Source organism: Phallusia mammillata, chromosome 6 (assembly GCF_965637545.1).
Source record: "Phallusia mammillata chromosome 6, kaPhaMamm4.hap1.1, whole genome shotgun sequence".
NCBI classification, from domain to species: domain Eukaryota; kingdom Metazoa; phylum Chordata; class Ascidiacea; order Phlebobranchia; family Ascidiidae; genus Phallusia; species Phallusia mammillata.
Window position 1 is genome coordinate 9,412,920 of NC_137257.1, and position 20,087 is coordinate 9,433,006.

Below are 20,087 nucleotides of genomic sequence, written 5' to 3' on the forward strand. Positions count from 1 at the left end.
CTTAAGATGTTTGTGTCTTTTGCGTTGCAAAAAAAATGTAACAACACAAGTTAAAATTAGGAGTTAGGTTAAACTATACATATGAATTGTGTTTATTTATATTTTTACTTTTGTAGGGGCTTTTATGTTCTCTTTCCAAATCGTTTGTGAGGTTTGATAATTGTTGTGTGACGATAGATTACTGATTACAGAGGATATGGAACAAGGCTATGTCCCTTACCAGTCACAAGACATTGAATCTTCTGGAGATGAGCAACAATTACGACAATATGAACTTTTATCAAAACTGCAAAACCTTGTTAAACAACTTCCAAGGTAAGACGGTGTAAACTGCAAGATTAAATAAAATACAGAACTTACAAATTGAGTTGAGTTTTTTGTATTTTGTAAAAGAAGGTATATATATTGTAAAATGTTTTATTTTAAATAAAATCCAGCACTGTTAATGTAAGCAGTAAACAAAATGATTGTGATTACTAAACATTGCTGATGCCATACAAGTGCAATGCTGTTTTACTGTGCTGACTGCTGAGTAACACACTTAATTTTTTTGTACTTGTTTCTTTGTAGTAAAATGCAGCAACGACTTTCACACACACTTCTGTCAGACATTGCATGCTGCTTATTGGACCAAGCTATATTCACGATTGTTAGTAAGTCATGGAATTGGCTGAAAGAGTTTTCAAAATAAAAGTATAAAATTGTTACTTACTTTTGGTTCAAGCAACATGTAAAGTCAGCTGTATTTATGTGAATTATCAAGTGGTTATTCTCAGTGGTGGGATTCAAATTTTTTGTCAATCGGTTCTATCACAAAAGTCATGTTTTTCAGCCGGTTCTGTTACTAAAAGTCATATTTCCATTTACTGTAACGAGTATTGCTAACCGGTTGCGCTGATCTCATAAAGTTTTGTGGGATGGTTCTATAGAACCGGTACGACCCGGCTGAATCCCACCACTGGTTATACTTCCATATAGTGTTTTGTCATTGTCACTGTTCTTCATTGGGTTTATTTGTACTGTAAATATTTGTTTGTTTTTCACTTGCCTGTCCATGTGTCCTTACTAAACTTGAATTAAATGACAAAAGAGAGTTGTTCACATGGTTCAAGAATAAAATATTTAACAGATGATCTACAGGAGATCCAACACTTGACTGAAAAAAATTTGTACAATCAAAGACAGAAAATGCTGGTGGATCATAAAGGTAGGAATAAAAGTACTGGTGTGCAGTGACAACAAAGGTTGGTCAGTTTGCATCATACATACTTAATTCATTTTGAAAAACTGCAATTGCAACAGGAGAGAATCTACCTAATAAACTAAAAAATATATATATGCCAAAGTCATGTAGCTTTTTCATTTTTTTTTTATAATGCATAAAAAAATACAGTGGTAAACATGGCAGTCATTATGTGCACATGGTGTTATATTTTTCTCTGTTTCAACTTTCAACCCATAATAATAGGAAAATTGAACCCAAAAGTTTTATTTTTAATTTGGTTGATTTTTTATGCTAATTGCTGATAGAAACATAGCAGTCAACTTCTACATTGTTGTTTTGTGCTTTAGGTAGATCAACACATTCATAGGAATGAATGATTTCTTTTTGTTTATCACACTTGGTTGTGCATTTACATGGCAGTGGCTCCAAATAATCTGTGTTTATTGGCTTTTTGCTGCCTACTTTATACTTGGGAGGTGGACTTGGCTTTACTACACTACTGGATTTGTACAGCTGGTTGGATTTCATAATCCGTCGATTTATGCTCTTTCCAGAAGCGGTTGCTTTAGACTTCTTGCTGCTATACCTTCTGGACGAAATTTTTCCAGCAGCATTTCCAGGTCTAATACTTTTCCAGTTGTTAGCGGGCTGTCTCCTTGTTTGAAATTGTTTTGTCACCTTAGTATCACTAGCGTGGATTGCTCCAAAAGTGTTAGCCCTGGCGACTGCTATTTTGGTTTCAGTTTTTGGTGCCGAAAATGACTTCATTCTTGTATATGGGGGTTCTATCTCTTCTTCAATGGAGCTAGTTGAAGGCAATGGGGTTGTAGACCAACTTTGTTTTGCGTCAACTGGCTGTGCATAGGAACTGCTTATCCTCGGTCTTGACATCTTTTTGAGTGTGCTTCTATGTCTGGCATTGTTTCTCTTGGACCTTGGGAGACTTGGCAACTTTCGTAGGGAAACCATACTTTTCTGTTGAAACCTTGGCTGGTGCTGATGACCATCAAACAAGTTTTGTTGACTGGATGTGGTCTCTGTAAAAAAGGGGCCTTAAAAAGGAAACCATTTTAACTTTCACATGGCAACTTTAAACAATTGTTTGTGGGAGCAAGTTGGAAATAGTTTTTTACTCAATTTAAACTATTAAATTACGTGCCCAATAAAATAGTTGAAGATCTTTAAAAAAAATATATCCAATTGTCTGTGTTTTAAAAACAAATACTGAGAAAATTTGCTTGTACACTGTACTCTACACATTCAAAATACTAACTGTTTAGGTACCTGATTCCACTGATTGATACACATTAACTGGTACCAAAGGTGATACTGTTGTAGGACTGTTGATTGGCATATTAGGTGATCCATTAGTTGGGTGTGTTTGCACAGGTTGTCCATCAAAACGAAATGATGTAGAATGCTCATGTTGATTTTCTTCTTTTCTAAAAAGCCTTGATGTAAAAAAATCATGATTGTTTAATTAATAACAAATTTAAAAATATAAAGATAATTTGCAATAGTCTCATACCTTTTGCGTTTGGCCACAAAAAGACCAATCAAAAACAGTACAATGAGAGCTGTTAATACCACAGTGACATAAAATGTGTAAGGCCAGGGAGATCTATCTTCTTGGTCTACTGGAAATTCTCCACCATTTCTGCCTTCAACACAGTCTCTTTGTGAACATTGCTGTTGATAATATGCATGAACTTAGATTATGATTATGGCAACCTTTTTTTTCAAACAGTACATAAAATAATGACATAATCTATGTTTTAGTATGCTGAACTCTTTTTTTACCTCATAATTAATTTTTTATTTTATTAACAATTTAAAAATTTACAATGACAGAAAAATTTTTGTGTCAATAACAGAAAAATATATTAAATTTCCAAAATATTATTTTTTGCCAAAATAAAAAAAATAGAAATATAGGGTTTTGTTTGTATGTTAAGATGTTTTTATCTCACCTGCAGATCTGTTTGGTTGTTGTTAAAACCACCGCCCATGCATGAACCAGTTGCAACATTTCCATTTAGAAAACAAAACCTGATGCGTGTTTTTACTCCCTCACAAAGGTCTGTGCAATTTCTTGTTAGTGTTGACCACGATGACCAATGGCCATAACATGACGATTTGTGCAGACATGTTTTCCATTCCTGATAAAAAATGTTTTTGACATTACGCTTAAAAGCAGAATAATTATGACCATAAATTATTAATAATAAAAGACATCTTTTAAAGTAATATTGGACTGTTTTGAAAAGAAAGTTCTCTAAATTTGCCAAGTTGTTTAAAAATAAAGTTTTTGGTATTAAATTGTTTGTGATATTGATAACTTTGGACAGTGGTGGGATTCAGCTGGTTCGCAACGTTGTATAGAACCATCTCGCAAAATTTTATGAGATCAGCGAACCGGTTAGCATTACTGGTTACTGTCAATGGAAATATGACTTTTTGCAACAGAACCGGCTGAAAATATGACTTTTGTGATAGAACTGACTGACAAAAAATTTGACTTTGGACCATAAATGTAGTACCCCCAAAAAATAAAAAAAAATCTGAAAAACTTAAGCAAAAAGGCAATGTCAAACAACATTCTTACCATTCTGAAACACTGATCTGCTCTGTTTTTGCATGGCATTGATCTCCATTTTAAACTCCGGTAGCACTCTGGCTTATCAGCTGGGTAAAACGGATACATACAATCTGACCATGGCTGTGTTCTGTCCCAGCCCTCACGACACCCACCTGGACATCTCTCAGAAAATCCTTCTTGGTGTCTACACAAGATCAATAAACACTAAAGTTAACCGAACTGTGATGCACTTTTATGATCTATTAGTTTTACTAGACAATAGCTTCTGTATCTGGATGGTACCACCCACCTATAGGTGCTTTGTAAACATGTTTAAGACATGTTGTAGTCACAGTAGAATGAATATATTTAAAATATTCCAAAGAACAAACAAAACATGCAACCAAGACTATTGTATTTTAAAATAAATAAAATGTTATTAAACATTAATGCTTTAAATTAACTGTAACTTGATACATTTGTTTTGTAAAAAACATACTTTTCTATTCATTTGCTTGTTGTAATCACTGTACGTATAATAAAAAAAATAGCTTCTTGATGTAATGGTGTTATAGTTTACATTTATTCTGTTGTACAAATATTGAATTGCTTCTTTAATCAAACAATTTCATTCAACTTACCCATTTGTTATGCTGACAATTGGCAGCATTCCATTTCTAAAATGCATTTTATTCTTAAGTAGTCAAATATATCCACCACCTACTAAAAATTTCTTTCTCTATCAAATTACCTTCAGTCCCAGTGGGACCATAAGAAGTTCTGCTGACTTCGCTTTGCTTTCATTCTTTTTTATCCAGAGACTTCCTGGAGTGAAGGGTTTAAATTCCACGTAAAACCCTCGTTCCCAAACAATGCTTAGTCCCATGCTCTGACGCAGTGCAAGTGAGGTAGAAGAATGGGTTGAGGTACAGGACAGCTCGCAATTCATGGAATTTGCGCATGACGTGACTCAGTCTACATATCTGAATACCCTTAAGACATCCTAATAAAGGAATATCGTAGACGAAAACTGTACGTTTGTCAAAGGGGTCAGTTTTAAAATTGATAAATCGGTGATTGACCTCGTGTTCCCTTCCCGGTCTTAGGAGTGTTGCTCAATGACGCAGCTACACAACAGGATGTATATTAAACTCACGACACGATATACGCATGTGTGTATTTGTGGCAGGTCTGTGCCTTTTATGCTCACAAATCAATTGTTATTTTTTTCTTTCCCAGAAGAATTAAACTGACACATATTAGTCAGCAATACAACAAGATTATTACCAATTTTGTCATCCAATCTTGTTAATGCCTTTCTATTCTATTTTGTTTCTTGTTTTGAAATGTAAAAACAAGTCGAATCTTTCCAACTGTGGCACATTGCCTTAGATATTTTTGTGCAAATTTAACACACTTAGCTTTTTAGTGGTTTGTTTTGACTTGAAGCGTAAAATGTATGAATGAAATGCATACCAGTTTTAAATTGAATATTTGCACTGTTCGATAAAAATCCGGTACAAAGCATAAATCATTTCTTTTGGAAACTGGAATATATATTTTATTTTTTTAAACCACCATGTGAAAGAATGCCAAATGATTCCTTACACACGAAAATGTTTTTGCAGTTGAGAATTTGTTGCAATACCTAACCCATTTGACCGATTACTTTTTTGACATTGCACAGGTTTGAAGCAGGAAATGAAAATTAAACATCAAGAAGAAACACAAACAGCAAGATCCCACAACGCTGCTTTAATTAAATCAAGACAGGAAAAGGAAAAGCAAACCCTTGACAAGCGTCTGAAAGTAAGTTAATGTGACCTAATGTATTGCTTCCTGTGTTCCGTTTAAGTAACAGCTGGTAATCGATTATGGCAGTTGATCAATTTGTAAACCCGTTGCTATATGTAACTAATAGCTGAAACCTACAACAGTTACAAAATAATGTTTGTCGTTCACAGTGTTTGCCAATTTTTTTACCCCAAGGCTCACACATACAATAAACAAAATTTTGGAGGTGCGCTATTGATAGTAATGTGGGAAAATCATGCATTAAGGCAGGGGTGCAAAATTTTTTCGGAATCTGGTAGCGCGCAAACAATTTTACTAGCACATACGTTTTTGTGTATGTGTCTTTTACAACCATTTCGCTACTAATAGCCGTATCGCAGGTTCCTATTTTACAAACGGCCACCAAATGTCTCAAATTGTTTATAATCTAGTGATTTAAAGAAATTTATGTCTAATCCAAAGATTTTTTTTTTTTTCAAAAAGTTTATGCCTAATCCATAGATTGAACTGAACAGCTTTAATGACTTGTTTCAATTGTTAATGACGCCACTATCTAAATTGTTAAGTTGTTTGTTGCCTGACATTTGGCATTGTTTGCTCACAATAGCGTACAAAAAGTAACCCCGAAAAATCTATTTATACCAGTTTTATAGCCTAAAATTAAGTTTAAATCAACGCATTACCGCCAACACATATACTTCCACATACAGTTTCGCGGCCGCACTAATTCGTCTCCGAGTACGTATACGGCGGCAGGTTGTGGAGCACCGTGCTTCGGTAACATCACGGCATAGTCTATTGGCATAGGATTTGGAATTGGGGTTTGCCCGATATCCAGTTTTTAACCCGACGCCTGACAAATCGTCGATAAAATTGCTGATTTGGCAAATCGGTCTTTCGGCTGTCTCATATGTTCTCAGATACGAACAGCAAACGTGCATATGCGTTGCAAATTCTTTTTGAGAAACGTGTGCGTTTGCACCATACCCACGACGATTAGCATCACATTCGCGCCCAATGTGTAAGAATGCTTATTATGATAGTGAAAAGTAAATGTTCTTTTTAGGTTGTAAAAACGTGTGCGTAAATCACTACTTCAACTGATGACAGTCACGTCATGTCAATTTATGATTGCCCATTTTACACAGTTACCGTAGCATCGCAATAGTGCCTAAAATATGCGACTAACGAAATTCGGTCGCGGCTTGACTCAAGCGTGTTTTTCGCGAAAACAATATTGTTAGAGTTGCCTACTCTCTATTTTTCCGCTAATTGTGCCACTTCATCATTGCTTTATTATTATTCTGAGAATATTTCTGAGAATTAATTACAAAAATATAGACCACCTTTAATTGTGACTACAAACTGCGGTCGCGCACGCAAGTTTATTGGTCGCGCGGCGCTACCGTGCGACCGCATTTTTGCACCCCTGACTTGAGGGTATTTTTTATCTTTGGGTGCATCTTGTTAACTTTCAGGGTGCACTGTTTCAGAAACACTGGTTTATGAGCTCAATTTGTTTGTGTTAAACAATTCTTATTTGTGTAATTTGTTTCTGTTTGTGTGAAAAAGTGCTTCTCAACCTGATTTTATGGAATCAGTGCCTAAAATTCTGGCATTTCTGTAACACTGAAGCAAAATTTAAACATGCTTTGACAACAATTGTTTTATATTACATCACAGTGCTGCGAAAGATCTTAAGTCTATTCTTGAACACACTTTTTAACCTAGCCAGTTTATTGATCAGCGGTTGAGAAACACTGGTATACAACATCCTATACCTGCTTTCTGTACACCAATATAAGACATAGCATATGTAGCGAGAAGTTTAAATACTTGGGTGAATATTATTATTTTGGCTATTGCAAGGAGGAGCTTCATCAAATGGACATGAAACTTCAGAAGGAGCTTGATCAAAGAGTCACAGGACAGCAAGCAACCTTACAAAGTGCTGGAGTTACTGGATTCTTTATAACCAGTGACCCAAAAGTCAGTAACCCTAGTTAGCATACCTCTTCATCCTTGAATTAGGTTTCATGTTTAAATAATGCAATCTTTGCCAAGCTTTTTAGGCAACTAACCAGGTGATTTTGAAAAAAGTAATGACTATGTTTGTGATTTAGGATCCCTATGCAATTAAACATTATGGGATTATCCATATTCTTCTCTACTCTTTATTGGTACTTTTTAAAATAATATTGGTAAAATTGACAAGTAACAATTGCTGACAAAAGAAACCTTCTGACTCATGACCCTGTAATGTCAAAATGTGCCTTCTGCCAATTCAGCTAATGAAGCAGAGAATTTTTTTTGTTTAAACAAGCTTCCTAAAAACATGGAATTAATAAAAAAAATTCTGAACTGTCCCTAAGAATTTAAATTTCTTCTAAGTGGTACATGCTCTGTAAAGCGAAACCACTGATCCGGTGTATATAATTATCTAGTTTTAATTTTATTTGTTAATTTTTCGGGAAAAATTTGCCAATTAAATGTGTTTTTACCTCTACAATTTAGGAGATCAAACTTCAAATGGTGATTTTGCAACTCATTAAAGATTTGGCTGCACAGTAACTAACAATAACATCTGAAGATGCAGCAGTTAACAGAACATGCAAAATGCAGCGGGAATGGATCAAAAAAGAGTGGAATTTTGATCCAAGGGAAATTTTGGTGGTCTGTTCTTGTCACAGAGACTGATAATGATCAGAATTTTTTATTATTATTCTTTGTTGTTTGCCTTGATGTTGGAAATAAAATTTTAGATTGACCTTAAAAAAGTGTTAAAATTTTTTTGGATTTCATTGGGTTTAAAATAACAATTTATTCTGAAAACTACACCAGTTATGCAGATACTCAAAGCCTGCATGTTTTCTGTCATGTTAAGCCAAATCTGCCCATTAGCAACATATTGCACTCAATGTTAGATAAAGACCTAGAATGCTTTTGTTAAAGTGCTGAATAAAATCATTTTAAATATCCCACAGACGACTTCATGCCTAATAGCTTAAACTAAAGCAGGTGGTTATAGACGTTTAGTTCACTAAAATATTAATTCTTAATTTGGAGATATTTTCCTGCCAGCATGGTTTATAAACAGCACTGGAAAGCTTGAAAGTCGTATGCTGTTATGATAATTGTATATTTTGTTTTATTTGTAAAATAGGTTTTTGTTTAACCTTGTTTAACTTGGTGTTCAACACATGAAACTGTTTTGCACATGCAAAGTTACCTACCTTTAACAAAATAGCTTGATCTGAGAGCAATATTTGTAATCGAAGTATGACAGAGAGAGAAGTATGACAACCAGGGGAACAACGACCAGTAAATTCTCTGCATTGGGGACTGTGTGACAAGATACGGGACCTTACAACATTGAAACTAAGCATTGCCCCAAAAAACATTTAACCTGGTGCAAAACTAGAATTAAACTGACACAAATACTTTTTCTTCTGCACCTGGCATCTGAATATATTTTCAGCTGCTGTTTCTTTTACAAAGTACACAACATTCCAGAAAATACTTATGTATTCATCAACAATGAAGATTACAATTAACTGCTGCACATCAACAATAACATGAGATACAAATCAGTCATGTTGCACAAATACAGGTCAACAAAGATCAAGTTCATCACCCATAGATCATGAAATAAATGCAAAAAATCCGATATACTTTAAATTGAGCTGTAAAGTGACATATATGTGTCAATTTCTGGAAGTACACTGAAATAGATTGCTCAATATATAATTTTGAGATGGTGTCTGCAACACATGAACATACACACACAAAGTAAACAGCAAAAACTTGCAGTTGGTTAGCTTTTATATACATCAACTGAAACAGATAAAATTTAAGTGACTGGTTTATCTGCAACAAAAATGGGTAGCTAATATTCCTGTCATACACTTTAAATGCTGTGACATTTTATAAACTATATGTTGGTGACCATCTATATTTGATAAAAACATATTCCCATTAACGAACTTGTGTAGAAATGGCTATTCAGATGAGTCAGATGACCAAGCTCTGTGAGCTTTGGCAATATTTTGCATAAGTTAATAGTTTTGTCGCGTCTTTTCGAGGGCAAAGATATGGTTCACATAAGTCTAGAAGACTTGGTTTTTAAAAAGTGCCAAGAATTTAGTTCAGTAAGTGGCACAATAGCTGTTTATTTGATTTTTCTCCTTTAATATTAGCACAGATTGCTTAAAAAAACATACCAATTGAAATAAAATTTAAGAAGACTTAATATAATTTTAGCATTATTGCCAAAGTCAAAAGGTGGCCAGGATCACATTAATACTTTCTTAATCACGGAGTATACGATTCTGTAGGTAATTTTTAGCAAATCAAGCAATAACAAGTTCTGAATCAATGACAATAACAAAAGGGTGTGATTTGGGGCATGAAAATATTGGATATGTACTGAACACTGTTATTGCCACTAATCTTTCAAGGCATAAGTACAAGCGTCCTGCCCTTGCACTTAAGTATTGCGTACTTTGCCAGGAACATATGTTTTGTCAATTTCTTCATCTTGGAGAAACATATGCAGACATCTTTCGTTCTGTGCAAGTGGATGCCCAGCAACCCTTAAATAACAAATATACTCAGTAGGGATGTGCCAAAACTGAAAATGTTCTGTTTGGATAGCACCGAGCATCTCACGTTAAAGCCGAGCATGCTTGGTGCATTATGACGTCACAAAAATTCCCCATTTTATGTTAGTTTTAGCTCTACAAGGTCTCTTACGTCAACAGCGGTTTATTAAGCTGTACATCCCATGAAGTACGCGTTTTTCTACCATCTAATACATATGAAAAAATCATTCGTTTTTGTTTATAGATACCCTTTCGAACACTAGTTATGTGTGTTAGCAGCGCATGAATATGCAAATTTAATGCTCGGGTCAGTTTATGCAACTGCTCGGCTGAGCACCGAGCATCAAAAACAGCGATGCTCGGTACCGAGTACTCGGCTCTAATACTCAGTACAAAATTTCAATCTTTTAAATTTTTTTAGTTTGGCATTATTTGTCTACTTTGCGGTATGAAGGGGAAAATGAAAAAAATGGTTTATTGCGTATTATGTCAAAAGAGAGAAGCAATCAACTATTGATTTATCCATATTAGAAAACACAAATACGTTTATAGACAACACCTCAATATGGCAAAAAAACTATTTCACTAAGGGGTGGCTTATGATATGAAAACATTTATTTATCCACAGAATTACGCTACACAGTACAGAATAAAATTTGTCTTCAAAGCAACAGTATTTCAAAGCAGATATTTGTGAAGATTGAGAAAAGTTGCAACTGTTTTAAACAGCATTTGTAACTTGTTTTCTATTTTTGTGAGTAATATCACATCCCTTCATGTACACTGTTGACTCAGCAGTCATGCAGTTTTGGTGGTTAAAATGTTTTATTGTGTAACTATTGTTATGGATTTTAAATTGCAATTCATTTGATGATTTATGCAGTTTACCAGGTCACCACTGCATAAAAAGGTCAAACACATTTGTGATTTTAAATATATCCTCCTACATAATTTTTGCCTGGATGTAAATGGGCAAGCTTGTTTAATTAGAACGTAGGACTTAACAAGACAGGTGTCTATTTTAGTGCAACAGCCATGTATGTATGTTTTATAGATTTCCTTAGTGGGTATCATGTCACATCTCCTAAATGTGTAACGCTTAGTGCAGCTTGCCTGATTGTAGTTGCCCTGAATAATATTTTTTCCACCTATATTGCCAGATTTTTTGCCAACTACAAATACAAATTAAGTAACGGCTTAACTAACAGCGATTATTTTTGCTGTACACGTATTTGTTGATTAAGCTCATAACAAACACACGAAAGAAAATATTTCAAGCATTTTTTGCTCTAAAGCGTTTTTTTTTGTCAAAATATGCAAAAAATACTTAATCTTATGTAGTTAATCATACTTACTTATTTATGAAAACTTCCAAACCCTTCCTTCTCTCTTCAATAAATTCTTCAGCAAAAAGGCCTTCGTCAGATCTGAATGGAAGCTGTAATGACAATCCTTGAGGAGGCAAAGCAGGCACTACAATCTGCAATTTAGTGATAAAATAAAAAAATAAACCCTTTTAGTGCAATTGTATTGAAACAATGCTTTAAGCTAAGAAGCAAAAATGCACATTATTACATACATACAACATGTGTCTTAGGTTGGATTTAAACCAAATTATTGAAGAATATTAGTTTTTAAAGCTGGTGTGCTCTTATTAAACAAACAAGGAACAGCACTTTGAAAGATTCAATGCCTAAAATGGATTTCTTTACATTAAAAATCAATTTCTTTATGTTAAGTTACCTTACTATCTCTTTCTAATTCAGCCCCTAACCATTTAAAGTCACTATATCTTCGTCGCACTGATTTTTCTTTGTGTTTGAAAACAGGCAAATTTGTCTGAAACAAAAATTTATTAACACTTTAATATTACATTTTGTGCAACTTCTTAATTGTACAAAAGACTAATGCAGTATGAGGTTATCTTGCAATGTGTTTGAGCTAGAGCCAGTGGTGGGATTCAGCCGGTTTGCACCGGTTCTATAGAACCGTCTCACGAAATTTTATGAGATCAGCGAACTGGTTATCATTACTGTTTACTGTCAATGGACTTTTTGTAACAGAACCGGCAAATTATGACTTTTGTGATAGAATCACCTGACAAAAAATTGAATTCCACCACTGGCTAGAGCCCTTTGCATGACTTACAGCAAACTACATTATATGTTCATTGGAATAACTTAGAACATATGAAAGTTATATAAATAACACCCGATTATAACATGCAAAAATAAAAATGAATTCTGCAATGGAAGAAATGGAACTGTAAAACGCCTTTTGAAGTCAATTATTTGTACTTAACACACACAAACAATGTAGAATCTTAAATGGGTTTTTAGTAGGAGACACCCAAGAAAAAGTATTTGCCTACTATTTTTAAGTGCATTGTATATTTCAGGGCAGATTGGAAAATTTTCTTTTTTAATGTAACTGGAATAGATTGTAAATGCATGAAACTGGCCATTGTATCAATTGAACAGTTTTTAGAAGAGGTTTATTATTTGTATGGTTTAAATCTTAAAACGATTGCAAAAATTACAGCAGTCCACAATTTATGGCACTGTTGAATCACAAAACCAATTTAAATTATTCTTTTCATTCCTCATATATATGAATAAGAAATCAACCCTATGCAGAATCCCTTTAGGTTTTACCGGGTGAAACTAAAATGCTGAATATTGCAGGATGCCGCGGGAGACGGTGGGACGTCATGAAAACCGCTGAATATCGAGTTAAATTGCTGACGGTTAGTACTATTAAGGTTGAGGTGAGGTTTTATAATAGAAAATCATTACAAAAAATTCCGCCCGATACATTCCGCGACCGAGGATTTTGTGGTTGGAACATTGCGCGTCTGAGACGTCCTGCAATAGCACTTTTGCCGAATGTCAGAAAATAGCTGAATAAGTTTTAGGCAGGGACATTTTTAGATTCATATACTATTATAAAACCTCAACCCAACCCTAATAGCACTAACCGTCAGCAATTTACCCGATATTTACCGGTCTCCACGATGCGTTTTAGTGTCACCTGTTTTGCCCAAGCAAAGACTTGGTTGCTACAAACGTTCAACTCTACAACAGGCGACCATACGCTTAAGAATTAAGATGATGTTAAATTGTTAAAAGATAATGGCAAACACTACTATCTTGACTTGCAAATCAGAAATACCTTAAGTTTGACTTCATAGTCGGTGTACTTCTTTTTCCATCCTACACCATGATTTTCAGGATTGCAAACTTCAATTTCAAGAAAGTTAGCAGGCAAACTGTAAGCGTCCGAAAGATCTTGTCTTGGGGCATCCAATCGCCGCGTCGTTAAATCATCAGTCGCCATGGTAAGTTACAATTAAAACCTTACAAGATATATGGCCCTAAAATTATCAGAGTGTTTGACTTTTACAAGTTTCTGCAAGAAACAATAAAAAAAAGTTAATCTCAACAATATATGCCCAAATGCAAAAACACTTCATGTAATGTATACATGCTACAACATAACTTCGCATGCAATCACTTAATGTGACCTTTCCAAACGTTCGGTTAATTCATCATTCCGCAAAATTATGCTACGTTACCCCATTAAACATTATGTTTTGCCAAATCTGCTATTCCGCTTGAGCGGCTGCGGGTTGATTGCTTGATTGTGACGTCATAATGCATAAGGAATTCCGATTGTCGGATGTAATTTACCGTTTGTTTGTCAGCTTTCTTGATTTTCGTTTGTGCTCGCTAATTTGTATTCCTATGCGCTCGCTTTCGTGTCCTATAAATTTACATTGATAATCCATTCATAAACGGGCTTGATATTTTTTAACAGGAACATGTTGCAATAATATGCATTAATAAATGTATAATTTTTCGATAGCTAGCAAAACTACAGTGTAAAATTTATTTTTTACCGTATTAAAAATATTTATCTCACGTTGTTATCCCATGATTGCGCAACTTTACCCGGTGACGCATCGGGGAATTTCCCTAGCTGTGGAAGTAATTTTTTTTTAGGTCGAGGAAACAGATTGAAAGTAAAACGCTTCTGCTTTGCATCAAACAATTTAATTTGTCATAAATTGTAATCATTCTTTATAGTGGTTTCTTTTAGTGTTCTTCATGGTAAATTAGTTTTTGTGCACTTATGGAATTGTCATAAATTAAGAAGCTTTTATCTTTCAAGTTAAAACATATTAAAAAATCGTTTTGTTTTTAAAGAGAGATTAAGTAAAGTTGATGCTACAATGGGGAAACAAAAAGGTCAAAGCCAAAGGACAAAAGGAAACCTCCGTCCATCAAGCAGTGGAAGAGCAGCAAATTTCCTATCAACTGACAACTTAGTTGGATTTGAATCTCTGGCCGGGGATCTTGGATACATTCCAATATTGAAATCCTTAGAAGATGATACAGAGAGTTTAATTGACCCTCATTTTAAAGTGGCTTTGTGCAAGTTGTCCAAAAGAGATGTAACAACCAAGCTAAAAGCATTGGCAGAGATTAGTGAACTATGTGAGACTTCTGATGTAAATGGCACCACTTCAGTGTTGCCGTATTGGCCAAGGCTTTACAACAAACTTTCTACAGACAATGACAGAAGGGTTCGTGAGTCGGTTGAAAATGCCCTACAATCTTTGATTTCTGTTGTAGGCAAGGCAATCGCCCCCCATCTGAGAAGTATTATAGGGGCTTGGTGGATCGCAAGATGTGATTCTTATGCGCCGGCTGCCTCAGCGGCAATCAATGCTTTTCTGAAAGCATTTCCGTCTGAAGAAAAACAAAGGAAAGCAATAGTTTTTGGCCAGGAGCAGATTTTAGATGCTGTTTTTACTGGAATGTTTATCGCAGTCAAGGCTGTGGATTCTGGCAATGATGAAAAAGATGTATATCGAGAAACTGCCTCAAGTATTGGTGCATTAGCATCCTTTCTTAAAACATTCCAAACTGAAGATATCACCCTCAAAACTGAGTTGCTGTGTAGAATCTTGGATGAACCCAAATTCTGGAAATTTGCCAAGCATAAATCACCAGCCATAAGATCCGCTTACTACTGTGTTTTGAGTGCACTGTGTAAGGCCACTCCTCAGATACTTCAAGAACATAAGCAGATAGCACTGAAATCTGTCCTATGCAAATTAAATGAATGTGACCCATTGATCAGTAAAGCAGTCTGGGAGGCAGCAGATAACCTTACTGCCACTTACAGCGATTGGTATGAGCATGTGGATGTAAGAAAAGGCTTTCTTCCTCCACTTTGGGGGATTTTGAAATCAGGATTTTATGGCAATGCCCATCTAATTTGCCCCTACCTTTTACCACTGGTTTCAAGATTTCCTGCTACATTGGCAGTGATCCCAGTTTATCAGGAGTTTTTTGCATGCCTTCAAGTTGGAATGGAAAGCGACATCATGGTTAAGAGTGCTAGTGGAACAAGAGCTGTAGTTACTGCCACTGTAGAATGCATGCAGTACATTTTGCGCAAATCTGTAGAAACTTGTGAAGAGCCAGACTGGGAAATTGCAAACCATGTCCTAAAATCCCAGCTGTTTCCTTTATTGGAAAAATCAGTTACGAAAAGTGATTTTCATTCATACCTTCTCACTCCTTTGCATCAATTGATAGCAACAACTATGGGCACCTTGGCTCAAAAAGCTGTTGCTTCACCAAGACCAGAAAATCTACAGTCTGTTAGTTCTTCCATTTGGGCACATATTTTACATCTGGGATGTGCCCTTATTGATGACATTTTGAAGGCTGAAAACACTGATTTGTGCCTATCTGATGAACTCAAACCATACATAAGTTTCTTAAAGGCAGTCAAAAGTGTGTGCTATGGTAAACCGAATTCAGCAACACGGGCACAAAAAGTAAAATTTGGTGAATCAAATAAAAGTAAGAACACTAACAGTGGTAGCAAGGATACTATTGTAACCAACATGTATTTACTTGATTCCTTCGAAAATTGCCTTACAGACTGGATGAAATATTGTATTACTTCAGTGAAATTGAATTCAATTCAAACTTTGGAGCTGGCTACTTTAATTTTGAGCAAATTTACAACAAAAAAGCTCCTTGAAAAGTTTACTGTTGGTCTAAACCTGTCTGAGTCTCCAGAAAGTCCTAATGTATGTGCAGGTTTAGTTTTGAATTCATTTTTATTGCCATGCTTCCAAGCATGCACAAAGGAGCTGACATTGAACCTACCAACAAATGTACCTGAGTCATTTTTCTCATGCATTAGGTGGTGCAGTGCTTGTGAAGCATCAGATTTCCTTACCACTTTGTATACAGCTAAATCCAATACAGATCTTTGTACCAAACTTGCACAACTTCTTGTTGACAATGCAGAAACTTCAACCAGTACCCCCTTTGTAACATGGTTAACACAAAAACAATGTCCACTTCTTGATTTTTATATTGGTTTGCTCAAAAACAATGATCACAAGTCGGCCCTTATCTTAACTCCAGAATGGAAATGGATGCATTCCGCTTTGAATAAGGAACTCACATTTGGTACTGAAATGGCTTCTTCTCCACTTTTAAGTGGAAACCAAGCTCTTTGTTTATTACAAAGTATCAAAGAACAATTCTTATTGACTGATTGTAGCAACGACAGTGTGCTAGCATTTAACCATCTGGTTATGGATGCAGTAAAAAATTATGAAGAAGATGCAGACTTTCTTGTCGGTGTAGATGACTGTTTAATTTTTGCTCTGAAGTCTTTGTTGCAAAGAAGTTTGGAAAATAGCGAACATACAGACACAGCCAATGTTGCAGAGGTTGTTGACAGGTTTCTACAAACAACAGTGGCTCATAAAAAATACCTCCTGGCCATTTCAAATGAGATTCAGGACTTTCTTTTATGTCATTTGGAAACTGGTAACATTATTGACTTAGTAAGCAACCTGATGCTTTCATTTTCTGAGAGAAATGTATCTGCATCATGCATTCAGGACTGGTTGTCAGCACTCATACCAAATGAAAGAGTTTTTGAGGATTGGCATTCAAGTATTGGCTCAAATTGTTGGATGACTCTTGATTCCATTTTAGATGGAAATTGTTTGACATTTGATGTAGACAAAGCAAATGCAGAACCTAACATACCATCTGAATGTGACTATGGTTTGTTAACCATTCTTAATGCAATTATCGTGGGAATTAAGGCATTCCCTCTGGCAGGTCAAATTACACTATCATCTAATTTTCAGAAACTATTCATGGAAAGTGTTTTTCTGAACACCATTGGTTCTTGCAATCATGAGTTGTTGGATGTACACAAAAGTTTGATGCAAAATACTGACTTTGCATCTGTTATGTGCAAAAAGGTATTTGAAAACTCTGTAACTACTGGTGGAGGATGGTACCGGTGCCTTACTTATTTTCTTGAAATCTCAGACTCAAACACCACTGATCTGTTTTGTGAAATGCTTGTAAGCAAATTGACACAGGGCTGCATGTTAACTCCTGAACTTGCTACAACAATTAATCTACTTTCTGAAAAAATATCAAAGCATCTTTCTATAACAGAATGGTTAGGAAAGGTTGCCCTTGAAAATGATTTGACCTATTTGCAAGATGTGGAGAAAAACTGTTCCATGGCCCTTGCAATTTCCTGTCTTGTGAAAATTCTCAGTGGCCAAGAATCTACAGATCAGTCCAAGGAAGTTGTCTTTTCCATTTTACAGCTGATTGTGCAGTGGAAAGCAAGTTACCCAGATTCCTTTTTGTTTGATTGCAACCTATCCGAACACACCAACAAACAACTATTTTACAATACAGCCATTGCAAGATTCATAATGTACACAGTGTCATTCAATGTGTCAGCTATACATAATGATATGTGGGACTTTTACCAGTGTTCTACTGTCTCATGGTTGGAAAGTGTTTCTTCAACATGTGAAACCAGCCCAAGTACACATACACTCATCCTACTAAATGCTGCCAGCAAACTCATGAATGCCCTGAGTACATTTTTGACATCCCAGACTGCTATAGAAGACCCAACACTGCCTAGTTCTTTGACAAATGAATGGAAGGAGTTCTTTGAACCAGCAGCACATGTCAACTTGTGCACCATATTTATGCTGTTAAACAGTAGTGAAATCTGTATCCATGACAATATTATCCACAGCATGTTTGCATCCTTGTCACGAGTCTCTATTGATTCTCTACTCAGCGCTACAAGCAGGCTAAAGCCTTATTTGTACCCTGGTTCTAGCTTGCCTGATTCATTTCAAACATTACTTTATCATCTCTGCACAGTTTTCAGAAAACCTGTTAAATATTCTGGAGCAACCCAGGCTTTGTCGTTTAGGCTTCTGAACACAGTAATTCAACACATGTTTGTGTCTGAAGATGATGACAAAATCGCAGAATTTAAATTGCCCGACAGTTTTCACAATGTACTGAAAGAAGCCAGCAACAAAACCTTAAACATGTTGGCAGTGTTTAAAAACCAACAGACCCGAAGACATACTGTCACACAGATGCATGAAGAAGACAGTGAAGCAGAAGAGGATGAACTTCAAGACCAAGAAGAAGCCACAACAGCAGAAACATGCTTCCCAGATCTTGATATTACCGAATTTTTATCTCTTAGCGCATACCTCTTTACCTGGAGGTTGGCTGTGAAATCAACCAATCATGTCAAAGCAGATCATCGCTCCAACTACATTACATCAATGAACAAGGACCCTGTAACAAATTTAGATTCACTCCTGACCAAGTTGTGGTACTTGCTTCCAGATGTTCCTTTGGTTTATTCTGATTCCAGTACAGACATGACGGAAAAAAGAATAAACTTATTTGAAACTGAGCCAGATTTTACCACAACTGCATTTGATCTTAATCTCATTCAACATCTAGCATGCCTTTTGTACAAAGACATCCTCAGTAGCATGCCAGTACTAATTCGCAGTTGGTATAATGACCTATCCAAGCTAAACCGCGCAAATGTAGATTCATACACATCGAGGTATGTAAGCCCAGTGATTTGCAAAGCCGAACTGCAAACGGTTTCACTTTCCAAGCACCAGCAAGATATCGCAGTAAGAGCTCGCCTGGCTACAAGAGAGGTTGTGGCAAGATATGAAGTATCTGATGCCGACTTTGAAATCACTGTACAGCTTGCCGCTAACCACCCCTTAAGTCCTGTACAAGTGAATACTGTAAAACGTGTTGGAGTGGCCGCTTCGCAATGGCGCTACTGGATCCTGCAAATGACAATGCTTCTGCTGCACCAAAACGGCAGCATCATTGATGCGCTTCTTCTGTGGAAGCAAAAGGTTGACAAACGCCTTGATGGACTTGAGGAGTGTATGATTTGTTTTTCAGTTGTGCATGGCAGTAATGCCCAGTCGCTTCCTAAACTGGAATGCAAAACTTGTCACAAAAAGTACCATGCTGAATGCCTGTACAAATGGTTTGATACCAGTAACCAGTCAACCTGCCCTTTATGTAGAGCGCCAATGATGTTTCGATAGATTTGTGGTGTATGTCTCATTCTAAAATGATTTCTTGTCAGTTTTATTACGCATTTCTCACTTTTGCAAAAAAGTTTTGAACAAACTTGTGATGTAAACAGGTAGAAAATTATGCTTTTTTCCCGACACATAGTTTCTGATCTGTTTAATTGACATAATATTCCAACAAATATTACTTATAGTTCCAAATCTCTTGTTGATGCCTTCATCTCTGAACTATATCTAATGCTTATGTATTGCAAAAACAGGTCAAAACTAAATTCTAATGTATTGTGGTGAATGTCATTTGTAAGTTGAAACTATCGCTTGGAAAAATTTGTGTTGAATTGTATCTTTTCGCAGTCATTATGCACAAATTGATGGTGAAAGAAAATGTGTAAGTTGCATTGTCCTGATGAGCTTTTTTTAGCAAATGTGTGTGTT

At 35.7% G+C, this 20,087-nt stretch overlaps 4 protein-coding genes across 6 annotated transcripts; 2 read left to right on the forward strand and 2 right to left on the reverse strand.

The window, feature by feature from the left end:
- The first annotated feature begins 97 nt into the window (after positions 1-97).
- LOC145233395 (protein DGCR6-like) lies at positions 98-8,374 on the forward strand. The gene is made up of 6 exons (XM_080098120.1): positions 98-315; positions 571-653; positions 1,130-1,207; positions 5,491-5,612; positions 7,467-7,586; positions 8,112-8,374. The coding sequence occupies exons 1-6, from the start codon at positions 197-199 to the stop codon at positions 8,166-8,168; spliced, it is 579 nt and encodes a 192-aa protein (XP_079954246.1). The 5' UTR covers positions 98-196; the 3' UTR covers positions 8,169-8,374.
- Positions 1,205-5,049, reverse strand: LOC145233394 (uncharacterized). 3 transcript variants are annotated; one of them, XM_080098118.1, is made up of 7 exons: positions 4,555-5,049; positions 4,445-4,480; positions 3,831-4,008; positions 3,196-3,384; positions 2,754-2,914; positions 2,510-2,676; positions 1,205-2,262 (listed from the first exon to the last, which is right to left on the reverse strand). In XM_080098118.1, exons 2-7 carry the CDS (start codon positions 4,471-4,473, stop codon positions 1,517-1,519), a joined length of 1,470 nt encoding a protein of 489 aa, XP_079954244.1. In that variant the 5' UTR covers positions 4,474-4,480; positions 4,555-5,049; the 3' UTR covers positions 1,205-1,516. The 3 variants fall into 3 exon arrangements, with proteins under 3 accessions (XP_079954244.1, XP_079954245.1, XP_079954243.1); XM_080098119.1 differs by lacking the exon at positions 4,445-4,480 and having other exon boundaries at positions 4,555-5,043; XM_080098117.1 differs by lacking the exon at positions 4,555-5,049 and having other exon boundaries at positions 4,445-4,506.
- A 730-nt stretch (positions 8,375-9,104) lies between the features above and the next one.
- On the reverse strand, positions 9,105-13,603 carry LOC145233909 (sorting nexin-12-like). The gene is made up of 4 exons (XM_080098678.1): positions 13,370-13,603; positions 11,942-12,037; positions 11,554-11,678; positions 9,105-10,189 (listed from the first exon to the last, which is right to left on the reverse strand). The coding sequence occupies exons 1-4, from the start codon at positions 13,532-13,534 to the stop codon at positions 10,084-10,086; spliced, it is 492 nt and encodes a 163-aa protein (XP_079954804.1). The 5' UTR covers positions 13,535-13,603; the 3' UTR covers positions 9,105-10,083.
- A 779-nt stretch (positions 13,604-14,382) lies between these two features.
- Positions 14,383-20,054, forward strand: LOC145234106 (E3 ubiquitin-protein ligase listerin-like). The gene has a single exon (XM_080098881.1). It carries the CDS (start codon positions 14,430-14,432, stop codon positions 19,662-19,664), a length of 5,235 nt encoding a protein of 1,744 aa, XP_079955007.1. The 5' UTR covers positions 14,383-14,429; the 3' UTR covers positions 19,665-20,054.
- Positions 20,055-20,087: the final 33 nt, after the last annotated feature.

Coding starts and splice junctions, on each gene's coding strand:
- LOC145233395 (XM_080098120.1), top strand. CDS start 197: ATGGAACAAGGCTATGTCCCTTACCAGTCACAAGACATTGAATCTTCT. Junction 654..1,129: donor AGCTATATTCACGATTGTTA/GTAAGTCATGGA, acceptor AATATTTAACAG/ATGATCTACAGGAGATCCAA. Junction 5,613..7,466: donor CCCTTGACAAGCGTCTGAAA/GTAAGTTAATGT, acceptor GGCTATTGCAAG/GAGGAGCTTCATCAAATGGA.
- LOC145233394 (XM_080098117.1), bottom strand. CDS start 4,491: ATGCATTTTAGAAATGGAATGCTGCCAATTGTCAGCATAACAAATGG. Junction 2,915..3,195: donor ACAACCAAACAGATCTGCAG/GTGAGATAAAAA, acceptor TATTATCAACAG/CAATGTTCACAAAGAGACTG. Junction 2,263..2,509: donor GTATCAATCAGTGGAATCAG/GTACCTAAACAG, acceptor CCTTTTTTACAG/AGACCACATCCAGTCAACAA.
- LOC145233909 (XM_080098678.1), bottom strand. CDS start 13,534: ATGGCGACTGATGATTTAACGACGCGGCGATTGGATGCCCCAAGACAA. Junction 12,038..13,369: donor ACTATGAAGTCAAACTTAAG/GTATTTCTGATT, acceptor TTTTTGTTTCAG/ACAAATTTGCCTGTTTTCAA. Junction 10,190..11,553: donor TTGGAAGTTTTCATAAATAA/GTAAGTATGATT, acceptor TTGTTATTTAAG/GGTTGCTGGGCATCCACTTG.
- LOC145234106 (XM_080098881.1), top strand. CDS start 14,430: ATGGGGAAACAAAAAGGTCAAAGCCAAAGGACAAAAGGAAACCTCCGT.